This window comes from Eschrichtius robustus, chromosome 2 (assembly GCF_028021215.1).
Source record: "Eschrichtius robustus isolate mEscRob2 chromosome 2, mEscRob2.pri, whole genome shotgun sequence".
Classification (NCBI taxonomy): Eukaryota; Metazoa; Chordata; class Mammalia; order Artiodactyla; family Eschrichtiidae; genus Eschrichtius; species Eschrichtius robustus.
The window spans coordinates 29663707-29679487 of record NC_090825.1 but is presented as its reverse complement, the minus strand read 5'-3'; the positions used below and the strand labels follow the sequence as shown (position 1 = coordinate 29679487).

At 37.1% G+C, this 15781-nt stretch overlaps 1 protein-coding gene across 2 annotated transcripts in view; it reads left to right on the top strand.

Moving 5' to 3' along the window:
- RANBP3L (RAN binding protein 3 like) overlaps positions 1 to 15781 on the top strand; it is a 46600-nt gene that overhangs the window by 18007 nt on the left and 12812 nt on the right. Inside the window, exons 2-8 of one of the 2 annotated variants that reach the window (XM_068535239.1) lie at positions 4684 to 4742; positions 5807 to 5846; positions 6348 to 6425; positions 7308 to 7382; positions 11494 to 11565; positions 11905 to 12044; positions 14763 to 14866. In XM_068535239.1, the coding sequence (XP_068391340.1) occupies positions 4684 to 4742; positions 5807 to 5846; positions 6348 to 6425; positions 7308 to 7382; positions 11494 to 11565; positions 11905 to 12044; positions 14763 to 14866 (568 nt within the window). The remainder of the gene's footprint in view (positions 1 to 4683; positions 4743 to 5806; positions 5847 to 6347; positions 6426 to 7307; positions 7383 to 11493; positions 11566 to 11904; positions 12045 to 14762; positions 14867 to 15781) is intronic. The other variant, XM_068535240.1, reaches the window with a different exon arrangement.

Sequence of the window (15781 nt, the reverse complement as noted above, 5' to 3'; positions counted from 1 at the left end):
TGGTAGAAAAGAAATTATTTTCAAATTTGGTTTTTATTTTTTCAAAGTTACATATATTCATGTGGTTTAAGGGATCAAATGGTCCTACAAGACTTTTCTGGAAAAAAGTAGCAATCTCCTCCTGGCCCCTTCCTCTGCTTTCTTTTTTCTTGGTCCCCAGAGGTAACAGCATCCAACCCACAGCTGTTTCTTTTGTATTAACCTCCATATAACCAAATACCAGGCATTTAGGGCTACTTCTTTATATTTATGTTTAGGTGCTACTGGTTTGCAACTATGGAAGAATTTAGGTCCCTTTCACAGATTTTTCTGACCCCTTCAACCCACTACCACCATACACATGAATGCTTTCCATTCCCCCATCTTCCCAAAATCATTGCATCAGAAGTCTGATTAGATCAATATTCAGTATTCACATCGTCATGATTATGTAATATATTTTGATTACTTTTGTTTTCCTGCCCAACTTTTTGTTTTCTCTGGATTTAATAATTGTGTCATATTTTTGTTTTGTTATGTTTTCTTAGTTCTCTATGTACTAGTTACCAGTCAACCCCCAAAGTCTCTTCCAATTATCTAAATATGCTTTCAAAATATTCAGTTACTTGAGATATTCAACTGTTTTCAGTTCCATCCTTTTGGAGACTTCTTTCCTGGAGTCTCCTCAGGGACCTCCCCCATTGTGGACTGGTTATTCTCCGCAATCGGTGTACTGCTATCGTTCTGGGCTATCCTCTCACCATCATCCTGGAAGCTGCCTTCACCTCTTTTGAGTCGGTGCCCCTATTTCTTGGCTACTTAGTTTACTAGCTCTTTTGGTAGAGCACTTCCTTTAGAAGCATCCTGAGAACGGGTGCATGTGGGATACATACTTTGAGAGCTTACAGTTGGAAATGTTTTTATCATGTCTTTACACTTAATCGGTACTTTATATTAGCACATAATTCTAGACTGGAAATCATTTCCTTTCAGAGTGTTAATAGCATTGATCCTTTGATTTCTAACTTACAAGATTGTTGTTGTGAAACCTAAAGCCATTCTGATACCTGACCCTTCATATGTGACTTTTTTTTTACCCCCTTCTCCATGCCAATAGGACCTTTTCTTAGTGGTGTTCTAAGATTTCATGATGTACATTGGTACGGTTCTATTTTCATGTATTGTTCTGAGTATTGGATTGGTTCTTTCAAACTGGAAACATATGTCTTTTGATTTGGGGAATTTTAATGATCTATTTGTTGATAATTTCAAGTCCTCTTTTTCCTGTATTCGCTTTCTCTATACCTTCTATTAGTCAGGCATTGAAGTGACTCTTGGACTGATAATCTGAGTTTTCTTATCTCTTCTCACATTTTTCATTTCTGTTCTTTTGCTCTGCTATGTGGACTATTTACTCAATTTTATTCTCTAAATCTTCTATTGATTTTTTAAAGTCAACATTGATTCTACTACCATATTTTAAAGTCTAAATTTCTAAAAGCTTATTCTTGTTCTGTGTTGCTCTTTTTAAAAAATAGTATTCTGCTCTTGCTTTATGGATGGTTCATATTTGTGAGGATATTAATTATATACATATTAGACATATAATTATAAAATATATATGTATGAAAATAAATTATTTGTATATAATTTTATAAAATATATATTAAACTCTCTGCATAGTCTTTTCCCTCCAGTTTACTTTCCTTCTGTTTACTCATTCAATCACTGAATTGTATGTCTGGTGACCCTTGACTGCCTGCTTATATTTAAGAAAGGGGCACTCACTAAAAAGCTCATTGGCAGCTATGTGCACTTGCACTGGGGACTCATCATCTGGTTTGACCATTCACTGAAAAATTTGTTTGTCAATATCTTTTGTTCTTTTCTTTCGGGTTGGTCAGACTCTCCAGAGAAAAATCTTATAATTTCCTGCCTGGAGGAAATAAACCTTGCTGCCAGCATTCTGTGAACTGCGTAGAGAGTGCTCAGACAGAACCTCAATATTTTGTATGCGTGGTAGGCAGTATAACAGCTCCCTAAAGATGTCTGTATCCTAATGCTCAGAACCTGTAAATATGTACCTTATGTGGCAAAAGAAACCCAGTAGATGTGATTAAGTTAAGGATTTTGAGATGGGAAGATTATCTTAGATAATCCAACTTCATCTTCAGCCTCATCTTATACCACTGTCCTCTCTCTCTTACCTTGCAAAGTGACTTGTATACAGTCACCCCTCAATACATATTTGTTGAATAAGTGGATTGATCAACAAATATATTAGAAAGAAGAAAGGATAAATTTTAAAATGTATCATTTTAAGGACCGTGATCTTTTTTTTTTTTAATTAATTAATTTATTTATTTTTGGCTGTGTTGGGTCTCCGTTTCTGTGCGAGGGCTTTCTCTAGTTGCCGTGAGCAGGGGCCACTCTTCATCGCGGTGCAAGGGCCTCTCACTGTCGCGGCCTCTCTTGTTGCGGAGCACAAGCTCCAAACGTGCAGGCTCAGTAGTTGTGGCTCACGAGCCCAGTTGCTCCGCGGCATGTGGGATCTTCCCAGACCAGGGCTCGAACCTGTGTCCTCTGCATTGGCAGGCAGATTCTCAACCACTGCGCCACCAGGGAAGCCCCAAGGACCATGATCTTATTTTCAAGTTTTCCTACTGGGTCAGGTTAGAAAACTGCTATGAACCCAATGGCTTGATAAATGTTTACTTTTGACTTTGTCTTTGGAGCCAAAGGACTGGTTTGAGAAAGGGAGAGAGAATCTAGATGGAAGAGGAGGTAAGGAGGTTACCTGTTTTCCAGCTAATGAGCTGGGCGGTGTCAGGGAGAGGAGGTGGCTGCACCGAGGCTAGTATACCTTCAATCAGACAACGTTTACCTAGATCCTAGCACAGCGGCTGGCACAAAAAGATACTCAATAAATATCTGTTGAACTGATGAAAAAAAATGGCCTTCCTACTTTACCACATGCCCTCCCAGCTACAAGTAACCCTTTATGATTTCCTACTTAATGCTGCCATTGAAGATCACCTTTGCCCGTTTTTAGCTCCATGTTTTGATAGAGGAAAAGTCAACATGCTATTTGTCTACGGCTAGGTCAAGTCATACTATTTTAAGGACAACTATCCTAAGTCCAATTTAGAAGAGGCCCATTTATTATTCCACTTCATAAGTATTCCACTGCACATTCACAAAGACTATGTCCTTTCAAAGTCATTAGAGATCTCATTTCTTAAATCTAATGTAATTGCTGAAAAAGGAGCTTGTTCTAAGAAAGAACAAAGAATTGAGCTACAGTTTAATATGGAAGGCAATGCCAATATGTTGTTGAGCATTTTCTGCTGTGGTTCACTTGGCTCCAAGGGCAGACAGCACAGTAAGCACTTGCATAAAAAAATGAAGCTTATCTTGCTGGACTGAAAGAAGGTACCCAAGTTCACAGGGTCCCCGGAGCTTGGCAAAGGGTGGTCTGGCAGAGTTTTGACACGCTATTATGGGATAAGATTGTGGGTAACTGGAAAACCCCTTCCTGGCATATAAAAGATGTAATTATCTGGTAGTTCCTTGAAATTCTTCAGCTAGACTTTTATTTATTCAGCCAGTGATGGCAAATTACCTCAGCTTCTATGCCGGCATGTTACATCGGTAATGGCTGCTAGAAGACTATAATGATAAAAGTTCTGAGGTAATATTGGGGCTCATCAAGAAAGTGCTGTCATAGATTAGCAATGTCAGCTATGAGTTTTGGAATAGGGATTGGTGTCACGCCACATATTTAATATCCTTTCAGGCTTTTTTTTGGTCTTGTTAAAATCTAAGTAATTATATCTAAAAACCCATATAATTTTCACATAAATTCTGTAAAGTAAGTACTGTTATAGTCTTCATTTTTTTTTTCGGATGAAGAAACTTAAGGTACAGACATATTGTTTCCAAAAGTATATTGCCAATTCGCGGTGGAATTTATATTTGAGCACATGCCTCCCTAACTCCAGAGCCCCTCTAAGCTTTTAACAACCATATAATCTTCCCTAAGAATTCTAGAGTGCTGACATTTAATGCTGTTATCACTCACTTATACCCTAGAGTGAATGAGTTCCTTTCTATCCTTACCTAAGATAGGAAAATATAAAAGATTAATAAGGTTGGCAGGGCTGAAGACAAACTACCTACTTTGCAATACTGTTTGAGACTGATTCTTAGTCTAAATATTGAAAACATGACTTAGTATATGACCAGTCAAGGAAATATGAATGATTCCTGGATCATTTAAGTACATCTGTACCATTTATATTTTGAGATCCAAACCAAGTAGAAGTATTATTCTCAGATGAGATTTTTCATCCTTTGAAATGTTTTATTCTAAAAGTAAGGCTGTTAATCACTATGTCACGATGAGTTTCCAAATGCAGGTAATTGTACTTTGTTTTCCTTAAACACTTAAAGGTTGTTCTTTTAATGGGATGATCTCTCTATTTATGGAAACATATTACTATCACTTTCCCCAAATATTTATTTCTCTAATTAATTGTTAAAATCATTTGTAAATATGCGATTTACAGCATTCATGTAAAACAGTTTGGATTTTACCCAAAGGCAGGGAAAAATACAAAACCAAAAAATCTTCAAATATTTGTAGTTGGTGTTAGAAATGTCAGAGTGTTGTTTGATTTCTTGCATGTTCTTTTACTTTTACAGAAAAATCTGTCATTGCTCAACCAATATTTGTTTTTGAAAAGAGAAAACAAACTTTTAAGGTAAGATCAAGTTACTTTTCTTTGTCTGATTTTTTTTTTTAAGGTATTTATTTATTTTGGCTGCGTTGGGTCTTTGCTGTGTGCCGGCTTTCTCTAGTTGCGGTGAGCGGGGCCTACTCTTCGTTGCGGTGCGCGGGCTTCTCATTGCAGTGGCTTCTCTTGTTGAGGAGCACCGGCTCTAGGCACGTGGGCTTCAGTAGTTGCGGCGCGTTGGCTCAGTAGTTGTGGCTCACAGGCTCTAGAGCGCAGGCTCAGTAGTTATGGCACACAGGCTTAGTTGCTCTGCAGCATGTGGGATCCTCCCGGAGCAGGGATTGAACCCGTGTCCCCTGCATTGGCAGGCGGATTCTTAAGCACTGCACCACCGGTGAAGTCCCTCTTTGATTTTTACTTTGACAAGATTGTATTTCGAGAAGCTAGCTATACTAAATGATATCACTGCTGCATAAATTTATCCTCTGTTCTTCACTTAGAGGAGTAGTAACTCCAGAATATTTACATCGTAGGGATTTAATGACAGCAATTTGGCTGAAATGGGAAGCCAGAGGCCTTATCTTGAAACTATGGATAACATGCCATTTTTACCAAATTATCTGGTTTTTTCTTTTTGGAGTGACTGGGAAAGGGGAGGGGCTGAAAGAGATTAGGAGGGCTAAGGTTCATCATGCGTTTCCCACCACTGACCTAGCTTAAAACTGGATATAAAATAAGTTCTAAACTGCAATATATGATTCAAAAGAAATCTTAAGGACTCTATTTGCTTTTTGAGCATCATACTAAAATCACTTGCTTTGAAAGACAAACGATAGCATTAGTAGCATTCTCACTTTAGCTTAACTAGTATTTTCTTGTTATTCATTCTTACTTATGGAGGTAATTTACCCTACTACCCACAAAACTAACTAAAGAAAAACTCAACTCCTAGTGAGTGAAGGTGAGCAGCTTTTCCTAGCCTAGCTGAATAGACCTGGCTTCGGAGAATTCTCTTATGAAGTGACAGGGTGAAAGTCTGATTTGAAAACAGCAGACACTCAGCTCTCACCAGTAGCTTTGTTTCCTTCCAGAGACCTGCAGAAGACACCCTGTATGAAGCAGCAGAACATGGTAATGATTTGTATCCTGTATTTCAAAAGCAATCTTTATGCAAAGAAATAAGGAGGCACAAGCATTTTGGCATGTGGCACAGACAATGTAAAATCGAATGGTTTTTCTTGTTTTTAAACATGCAAGTAGACTGGCTCCTGTTTTGAAAGATGACATGTAGGTCTTTGAGAACACTGATGTTAACAACGCTAAAATCCCATGATTCTCCACTGCCTGTACTTCAACCTTCCAAAAGCATTCTCTATGCAATCTCAGAATTTGTACGCAACTTCTTGCCAAAGCCACTTGTTTCTAATTGTTTCATAGTAGGATGATATGCCTATCGGTTTATAATCACCAAGTTATTAACCCCAATATCTAACACTGTGCTTCAGGAATTAACACATTGTCAAATGATGATATATCTAGAGAAAAGGAAATTCTGTTTCTCCTCTCATATCATGGATTGAGGCTAATTTGTTATTGCAATCAGTTTTACCCTTCACATTGAATTTCTTACAGAATGTAATGATTCTTCAAGAAAGCGTGTCCGGTCTTCATCTTTTACTTTGCATACTACAGATTCTCAGTCCCAAGGAGGTAGGTATAGCCTTGACTGTTGAGTGTTCACTGTTATGTTTACTCTGAGTGTGATACTACTAAGGGACTTTTCAAACAGGTAATGTTTAAAAATCTACCCATTGATAGTGTTTATAATATATTGTTGTATGAAAATAGCAGTCTATAAATGAATTGCACAGTGAGTTATTATTTAAAAATTCAATTAATCAACATTGGAAAAAAGACTGAAAGGATATAAACCACAGTGTTGGCAATGGTTATCTTAGGTAATGGGATTACAAGTGATTTGGTTCCCCTGTCCACCCCACCGCCCCACCCCCCCCACCCCCACCCCCACCCCCCCCCCCCCCGCTCCACGCCCCCACTCCGAACTTTGTATTTTGCTGTGTTCACAAAGTTTCTGCATTAAGCATGTATTAGCTTTACAATTAGGGGAAACTGCTATTTCCTCCTAAGTAAACATCTACTTAAATAAACAGATGTCTGCTTTTAAAAAAACACTTTATTCTAAGAACTTTATCACATGTTGTGTTTTGAATAAACCATTAACTTAGTTTGCCTCTCTCCTACACTCAAAGCACTCTGGTGACTCCTTTTATGATAGATCACACTGCCCTCTGCTGCATCATACAGCTATTTATGTATATGTCTGTCTCCTCCACTGAGAGTTCCTTGAGGTCATCTTCATGCCTGATAGAGTGTCTTACACACAATGAACATGTAAATATTTACTGAATTGATATAATTCTCACCAGAGGCACTCTTTATTTTTAATTGATAAAAATACAAAGATTTTTCTAATCTGGTGATAAAGAAAATTTTCCAAAACAGCAAAAATCCAAATCAAAAGAAAAACAAAACCCACTTCCTTATTGACTCCAGTTTGCAATCTGCTTTTAGCATCAACCTTGTCCCAGAAGCGACTAAGATCATCATCCTTCACGGATCTCCCGACCTTCCCCCCTTCTGGGCCAGGTAATAAAGAACTTCTTAGAACCTCAAGCCTGACACTCTGACTTTTCAAAATTCATTCTTATTCATGATGAGCTTTCTTTTTCGGCTACTATAAAACTCTGACATTTTAGTGGCAAATAAAATAGGGGCCTTAGCAAAGTATGCATGGAAGAATACCTTCTGAATTCCAGCCCCACAAGTCTAGACAGTCTATCTGTTTATTTCTGGTAGAAAGTTTAAGCTTGATTACGTTTTTTAGGATTTCATGTTTATGATAGCATTATTTTATGTAAGGTAGCCCTATAAAATGTAGTAACTTGCTTTATTTTCCTTATTATTGTCCATCTGTACAGTTTATAATATATGTAGTACTCAAAATATATAACTATGTGTAGATTCTCAAAGTTTATGCTTTAAATTTATATTCTAAAGTTTAGAATATGATTCCTTTTGAATTTTTCACTAATTAAAGCATTACATCTTTTTATTTGAAATTTGTAATACTTTGCTAAGTAAAACTATTTTATCATAATAAACTATTTGAAATGGTTGAAACATGCTCTACATCAAGATTATGATTTGTATTCTTGTATATTTTTGTATCTACTGAACAACCAACTGCCTTTTCCGAGTTAAGCTTACCACAAGAAACAGAAAATACAAGCTATTCACTTCCTTTTAGTGGATTCTACCCAGGAACCACAGAGTTTTCAAACTAATGAATTTATATTCTTATTAACAATTCCAAGCATGACTGAGCAACAATATGGTCAGACACCTTTCACATACAGAAAAGATAGGTTCTAGTTCAATAAGCCCCATCTATATCTGCCTGACAAGTTACAGACATTAAGAGGAATAGGGGTCTTATCCCAGAGGATTTGTTTTATTGCATTTGTGCGTAAAGTAAAGGGATGGCTTTAAATTATCTGGATAACTGCTTCAATTCATTTTCTAAAAATCAGACACACATACAAAAAGAATGAATAAAAAACCCACTGATATTACCAAGCACATCCCATTTTATGTTATGCAGAATCTTGGCGCTGTTGGAATGGAGACAAATAGTATAATTTCAAATGGCCCATTCAGTGTTACCTTTCAATAATAAAGATCATAAAAACCATGTAATTGAACTTTGAATTAGAGAAGCTATTCTACCCCAACATTTATAATACCTCGAAGAAGCAATCCTTATTCTTTTCTCATCTCCTTTAATCCAACGCTCAAAGGTTGCTATTTCTGCAATTTGCAACCAAGAGGTGATCTCTTTGAGATGTGTAGTACAGACATACCTCGTTTTATTGAGCTTCACAGGTATTGCATTTTTTACAAATTGAAAGTTTGTGGCAACCATACCTCAAGGAAGTCTATGGGTGCCACTTTTCCAACAGCATTTGCTTGCCTTGTGTCTCTGTGTCATATTTTGGTAATTCTCACAATATTTCAAACATTTTCATTATTATTATACCTGTTATGGTGATCTGTGATCAGTGATCTTAGGTGTTACTATTGTAATAGTAATTTTGGGGGGGCACTTAAACCATGACCATATAAGTTATGATGGCCAACTTAATAAATGTGTATGTTGACTGCTCCACCAACCAGCCTGCTCCCCCATCCCTCTCCCTATTCTCAGGCCTCCCTATTCCCTGAGATACAGCAATATTGAAATTAGGCCAGTTAATAACCTTATAGTGGCCTCTAAGTGTTTGAGTGAAAGGAAGAGTCACATGTCTCTCACTTTAAATCAAAAGTTAGAAGTGATTAAGTTTAGTGAGAAAGGCATGTCTAAAGCCAAGATAGGCCAAAAACTAGGCCTCTTGCACCAAATGGTTAGCAAATATGTGACTGTGAAGGAAAAGTTCCTGAAGGAAATTGAAAGTGCTACTCCAGTGAACATATGAATGATAAGAAAGTGAAACAGACTTATTACTGATATGGAGAAAGTTCTAGTGGTCTGGAGAGACGATCAAACCAGCCACAATATTCCTTCAAGCCAAAGCTTAATCAAGAACAAGGCCCTGACTCTTTTCAGTTCTGTAAAGGCTGAGAGAGTTGAGGAAGCTGCAAAAGAAAAGTCTGAAGCTAGCAGATGTTGGTTCATGAGGTTGAAGGAAAGAAGCCATCTCCATAACATAAATGTGCAAGGTGAAGCAGCAAGTGCTGATGTAGAAGCTGCAGCAAGTTATCCAGAAGATCTAGCTCATATCATTAATGAAGGTGGCTACACTAAACAACAGATTTTCAGTGTAGACGAAACAGCCTTATAGTGGAAGAAGATGCCATCTAGGACTTTTCATAGCTAGAGAGGAGAAGTCAATGCCTGGCCTCAAAGTTTCAAAGGACAGGCTGACTCTCTTGTTAGGGGCTAATGCAGCTGGAGACTTTAAATAGAAGCCAGTGCTTATTTAGCATTCTGAAAATTTAGGGCCCTTAAGAATTATGATAAATCTACTCTGCCTGTGTTCTATAAATGGAACAACAAAGCCTGGATGATGGCACACCTGTTTACAACATGGTTTGCTGAATATTTTAAGCCCACTGTTGTGACCTACTGCTCAGAAAAAGATTCCTTTCAAAATATTACTGTTCAGTGACAATATATCTGGTCACTCAAGAGCTCTGACGGAGATGTAAAACAAGATTAATGTCATTCATGCCTGCTAACACAACATCCACTTTTCACCCCATGGATCAAGGAGTCATTTTGACATTTAAGTCTTATTATTTAAGAAGTACATTTTGTAAGGCTATAGCTGCCATAGATAGTGATTCCTCTGATGGATCTGGACAAAGGCATTTGAAAACCTTCTGGAAAGGATTCACCATTCTAGCTGCCATTAAGAACATTTGTAATTCATGGGAAGAGGTCAAAATACCAACATTCACAGGAGTTTGGAAGAAGTTGATTCCAACCCTCATGGATGACTTTGAGGGGTTCCAGACTTCAGTGGAGGAAATAAGTTCAGATGTGGTGGAAATAGCAAGAGAACTAGAATTAGACGTGGAGCCTGAAGATGTGGCTGAATTGCTGCAATCTGATGATAAAACTTGAACAGATGAGGAGTTGCTTCTCACGGAGGAGCAAAGAAAGTGGTTCCCTGCTCATCTAGTCCGGGTGAAGATGCTACAAAGATTGTTGAAATGACAACAAAGGATTTAGAATAAACTTAGTTGGGGGTTTGAGGGGACTGACTCCAATGTTGAAAGAAGTTCTGTGAGTAAAATGTTATCAAACAGCATTGCATGCTACAGAGAAAGCATTCGTGAAAGGAAAAGTCAACTGATGGTGCAAACTTCATTGTTGTCTTATGTTAAGACATTGCCACGGTCACCCCAGCCTTCAGCAACCACCAGCCTGATCAGTCAGCAGCCATCGACACTGAGGCAAGACCCTCCACCAGCCAAAAGATTATGACTCTCTGAAGGCTCACATGATGGTTAGCATTTTTTTAGCAATAAAGTATTTTTAAATTAAGATACATATATTGCTATTGCACATTTAACAGACTACAGTATAGTGTAAACGTAACTTTTATATGCACTGGGAAACCAAAGAATTTGTGTGACTCACTTTATTGTGATACTCATTTTATTGCAGTGGTCTGGATCCCAATCAGCAATATCTCTTTGGTATGCCTATAATTCTATTCTTGCAGCCAAGACCACAGTCTTATCCCATCAATTCACTTCATAGAAAAATGGCCTAGAATAATGGTCATCTTTACTTCTGTCTCCGGGTATCATTAAAGAGTGGGGAAGGGGCAGAATTTGCTAACAGTTTTATAACATTCTATGAGAAATATATATTAATGCACACAGATGGTTCACTACCAATTCAGATTTTATAATCTGTACCATTTCTCTCAGTACTCAATTTCATGATTCTAAAGAAAACTGTCTATTTCACTTGTGACCTAATTTTCACTTATTTTTCTGAGAGTAAAAAGATTGTAGCGAAACTCATCTTGCCATCACACGTTTTTAGCAGAATCAGTGCTCTCATGAGCGCTGCCTACTACTCTGTTAGTGCCAACAGCGACATCTACTGGTGAGTTCAGTGCAAGACCGTTAAAACAGTAGAAACTGACAATAGGTTTAAAAATTTTTGTAAACATGTTTTTTACAGTGAAGGAAAACAATGTTTTTATGACATCAACTTTTGTGCAAAGGAATGTTGATATGAACAGTGCAGAACAAGGTATGTAGCTTCTCTTTATTACAAGAACCTCAGAAATTTTGTTTTACCATCCATATCTTAATCTCTGTGTGTGTGTATGGTGGTATGGTGGTTGAGTGACAAAACATGAAGGAAAGCATTTGGTAAGCTAAGTCCCATGATCAAAATGAATAGTTACTGTGTAAAAGGTAGGCAGGAAGAAAGTACTAGGCAGCTCACTGGCTATTTTGACTTTGATTAGTTAACATTAACCCCTCATTTAATCATGACTTTAGAAAATTAGCATTAAATTAGTAAAAAAATAGAGAGGAAAAGTATTTCACTAAAGATATATTGACCCTTTAATTCTGTTCTTTTAAGGTCCTGTGAAACATTCTGAACATGTTCTAAGACCTGCTATCTTGCAGCCACCTCAAGCTCAAAAGTGTATAAAAGTAAGAAAATCATTTGGACACGATGTGTTGGAATCCTGCAAGAGTAGAGAAAAAAACAAAAATAAGGTAAGAAAACCTCCTATGGTAGGACTGACCTCAGTTCCCCATCCTTCTTTTGGTAGATTGTTGGGGGCCCCCATATCCAGAATTAGGGGCTGCCTTTGTTCTGTTGCTGAAGCAGCTACCGGGCTGGAAAAACAGCTGGACAAGATAGCCAAAAGCCCTCAGTAACCTTATTAAACTTGTCCTCTTAAACTGGAGGGTTGCTCCTGGGAACAAGTCTTGTGGTATCTCCTAAGCTGTAAAGCTGAGTCCTGTGCAGTGGGGACCCTTGGGGTCTTGTTCTGGTGCATTGATCCCATGTGAGAATAGGGGAGCAATGCGGTGGCAGGGGCCAGGAGTCAGACGTCAAAAAAAGGAAAGGGATTTTTTTTGTATCTTCAACTGGTGGACATGCTAGCGTGGCTTCCATTCCAGACCCATCTTCACGGAAACAGGAGTAACGAACTACCTCCACAGTGTAATTGGGAGGGCTTGGGAAGCCTCTGGAGACAGAAACAAATTCTCTCTTCCAACTGAATCACTTGCTGTGGGCCTTTCTAGGGAGATATTAATTTTACTCAGGCCATGCAGATATGGGCTTGGGGATATTCTGTTGCTATAGTTCTATCTGTGTCTTCCAGAAGCAGACACTTGAGAGGAAGGGAACACAGGATCAACAGGGTGGAATTTGAGAGTTATTCCATCAGTCATTTGTTTCCAGCTAAACTATTGAGGGTTGATCACCTGGTTTTGTTTTTTTTCCCAGACTGAACATGAGGACCGTGACACATGGAAGTGTTAAAATACCAATCATTTAATCAATTCAGTGAAAATAATCCGATTGGTACTAATCCTACCTTTACTGCTATCTAACTGTGTCTGCATTCTTAGACAAAGCACCCAACCTTCTCTTTTTTATCAGTGAAGTGAGGGAGTTGAACTTGGTCAGCATTTGCCATCATTTTTATATTTCCAAATCTTTTTCTTTGTTAAGACATGATTTCATAAGACCCATTATGAACTTTAAAAATCATTTCATCATTTATGCATGATATATGATGTGACTTTTAGGTATAACATATTTTAAATTTCAAATCAGTATTTTATTAAACATTTTCACTTAAATATAGTCATCACCATATTACATAAATTCTTTACCTATTTAAGGAGTGATGCATGTTGTTTAATTTGTTTTAAAGTATGTAAGAAAAAGTATGATTTGTTGACTAATTTCTAAAATGTTATTACATTGCTTTTGATTTTGGAATGGCATGTTCTATAAATTATAGATTAAAATTTTTATTGCACATTATATCAAAAGTTGATCAATATTTATTTTTGCCATGATTTTTTGAAATCCTGCATTGCATGTATTTAAAATAAAATTTGTAACAAAATAAAAATAAAGCATAAGATAAATTTTCAGGCTATTGTTTATAAGCATTTCATCTTGAATAACTTATTAAGGGCATAAATAGAACTTATTCCTAATAAGTGAAAAGCCTAATTGGATATGCCCATCATTGAATTTTCTCCATTGAATGATGATTTTTGAAGATCTAAAGATCAAACTATATATAAGATGCTATGTCAAATGGATAATTAATAAGAACCTGCTGTATAAAAAAATAAAATTAAATTAAAAAATTTAAAAAATAAGATGCTATGTCAGAATTCTGACAAAATGATATAATTTATAGATCTAGTAAGAATTATCTATAGGTGAATTTTATAGAACACTTATTTTTATGATCTTTATTAACTTGTATATCAAAATTAGAGCAATTTTCATTCATCCTGTCATTAATTTTGGTCACTTATTGAATATAATTCAAATAATATATGCCTAATAACAACTATCTCAACCAACATAGAGTTAAAAACTACCATTTTGGCTGAGATAAATCATCTGAGTGACTGAGTCATAAGCATGTACTTTGATCTTTGCTAACCAACGGCACATACTCTCTTGACACATATTTCTCAGCTCTCAAATTCTGTTACAAAGGGAAAAATACTCAAAATTATTTTTATTGATTGATATAAAATTAAAGTAGAAACAGACCCCATTTACCTTAAAGATAGGAAGTCCCTGCAACATCTCTGAAAATCCCTGGTGGAGGAAGGGATGTGTCCACAAAACACTGAGGACACTAGATTAGATAACTGATAGGGTTCCTTCCAGTTCTAAAACTGCTCACTCCTTCATTTATACATTAATGCAGGTAAGGTGCATATGTATATACACATCAGATGGAGTAACTAACTGATTTAGTTACCAGTCGGAAGTTTCTAGAGGAAGAGATGGAGTTTTCTCTCACCCTGGGTGGCCATGATGGTGAAGCTCTTAGGGTGTTTCCAGGGATTAAATAGTCCTGAGAGATATTTACTAATCTAGAAATGAGAATTAACTCCACTTGGCTAAAGAGGTAAAAGTAACAAAAGGAGGTGGTGAATGTTCGTGCTCAGTCTCTGGTGTCAGGCAGACCCAGGCTCGAATGTCAGTCCCCTTTCCTTGTTGCCCAGGCCTGCCCCCATTATTTAAGCTTGTTAGGTCAGTTTACTTACCTGTAAAATGTGTTTAATGGAAGTACAAAGTGTATAGAGTTGTTCTGAGGAGCATATGAAATAATGTATATAAAATGTTTAGGGTAGTACTTGAACAAAGTAAGTTTTCAACACATTTATATATCTAGTAAGGCAGTTTAAATGAACTTTTTGATGGATTTTTTTTTCTTTCAGATTTCTGAGGAGAACTCCTATTTGCTAATTGAAAATTTACCAAGTGCCAGAATTTCAGTCCAGCTGTCTACCAACCAGAATTTTTTAGGTCCTACATCAGTAGGGTAAGTTAGTGATGGGGAAACAGGTGTTGTTCTTTCATTCTTGCTTTCTTTTATCATTATAACCATTTCCGGGAAAAAATTTTCTGACATTGTACAGATAACTTGTCAAGATTTCTGTTTGAAAGGAGATTTTATAAATATACAAATTTAAAATGTTTTTTAAAACATCTCTAATATTTAAATATTATCATATTGATGTTGGATCATCTCTATTGTCTTCTTGACTTGGGTAAGTATGTTTCAAATAGGTACAGCTAAATTTTTATTTAGTTAGGCATTAATTATTGGCTAATAGATTAGCCTTTCCTTGGCATTCTTTCTTTCCCCTCTTTTAAGTTATTTCTGGCATTATTATTTATTAACATAGGTTGGATAGACAACAAAGAAAGCAGTAGAAATATGCAAAATGAAAGTTAATATTTGCTAGCATCACCAGTGATGAGGGCATGTTTGATCTGAGAGAAGATTACAACTAGCCGTGGACATTCTGGACTCGTGATTAGGGCCCACGCAGGTACCTCAGCCCTTAGCTACTGTGCACACTGGGGATGCAATAGGGATCCCAGAGTCCATCTGCCAACAAAGAGAGGGCTGCATGTCTTTGAGTTTCTCATTATGCAAAACACTTAAAACACTAAAACAAAGTTTCTGGGAGGGAAAAACCAAATTAAACCACTGCACACTCAAGTATAACTGAGAAGATAGATTGGCTTTGCTTTTGCCCTGAGACCTTGGATCGCTAAAAGCATTGGCCAGTTGGGGAAGAGGAGAGCGGAGACTGGAGACTGGAGACAAGTCAGTGCTGGAAAAGCAAAAAGATAAGGGCTGGGCAGCTCCCCTGTTGATCACACAGCCTGTTTGGACTGGTCTTGGCCAGTGCTGTAACAGCTGTCAAATATTTTGAATAGCATCCCT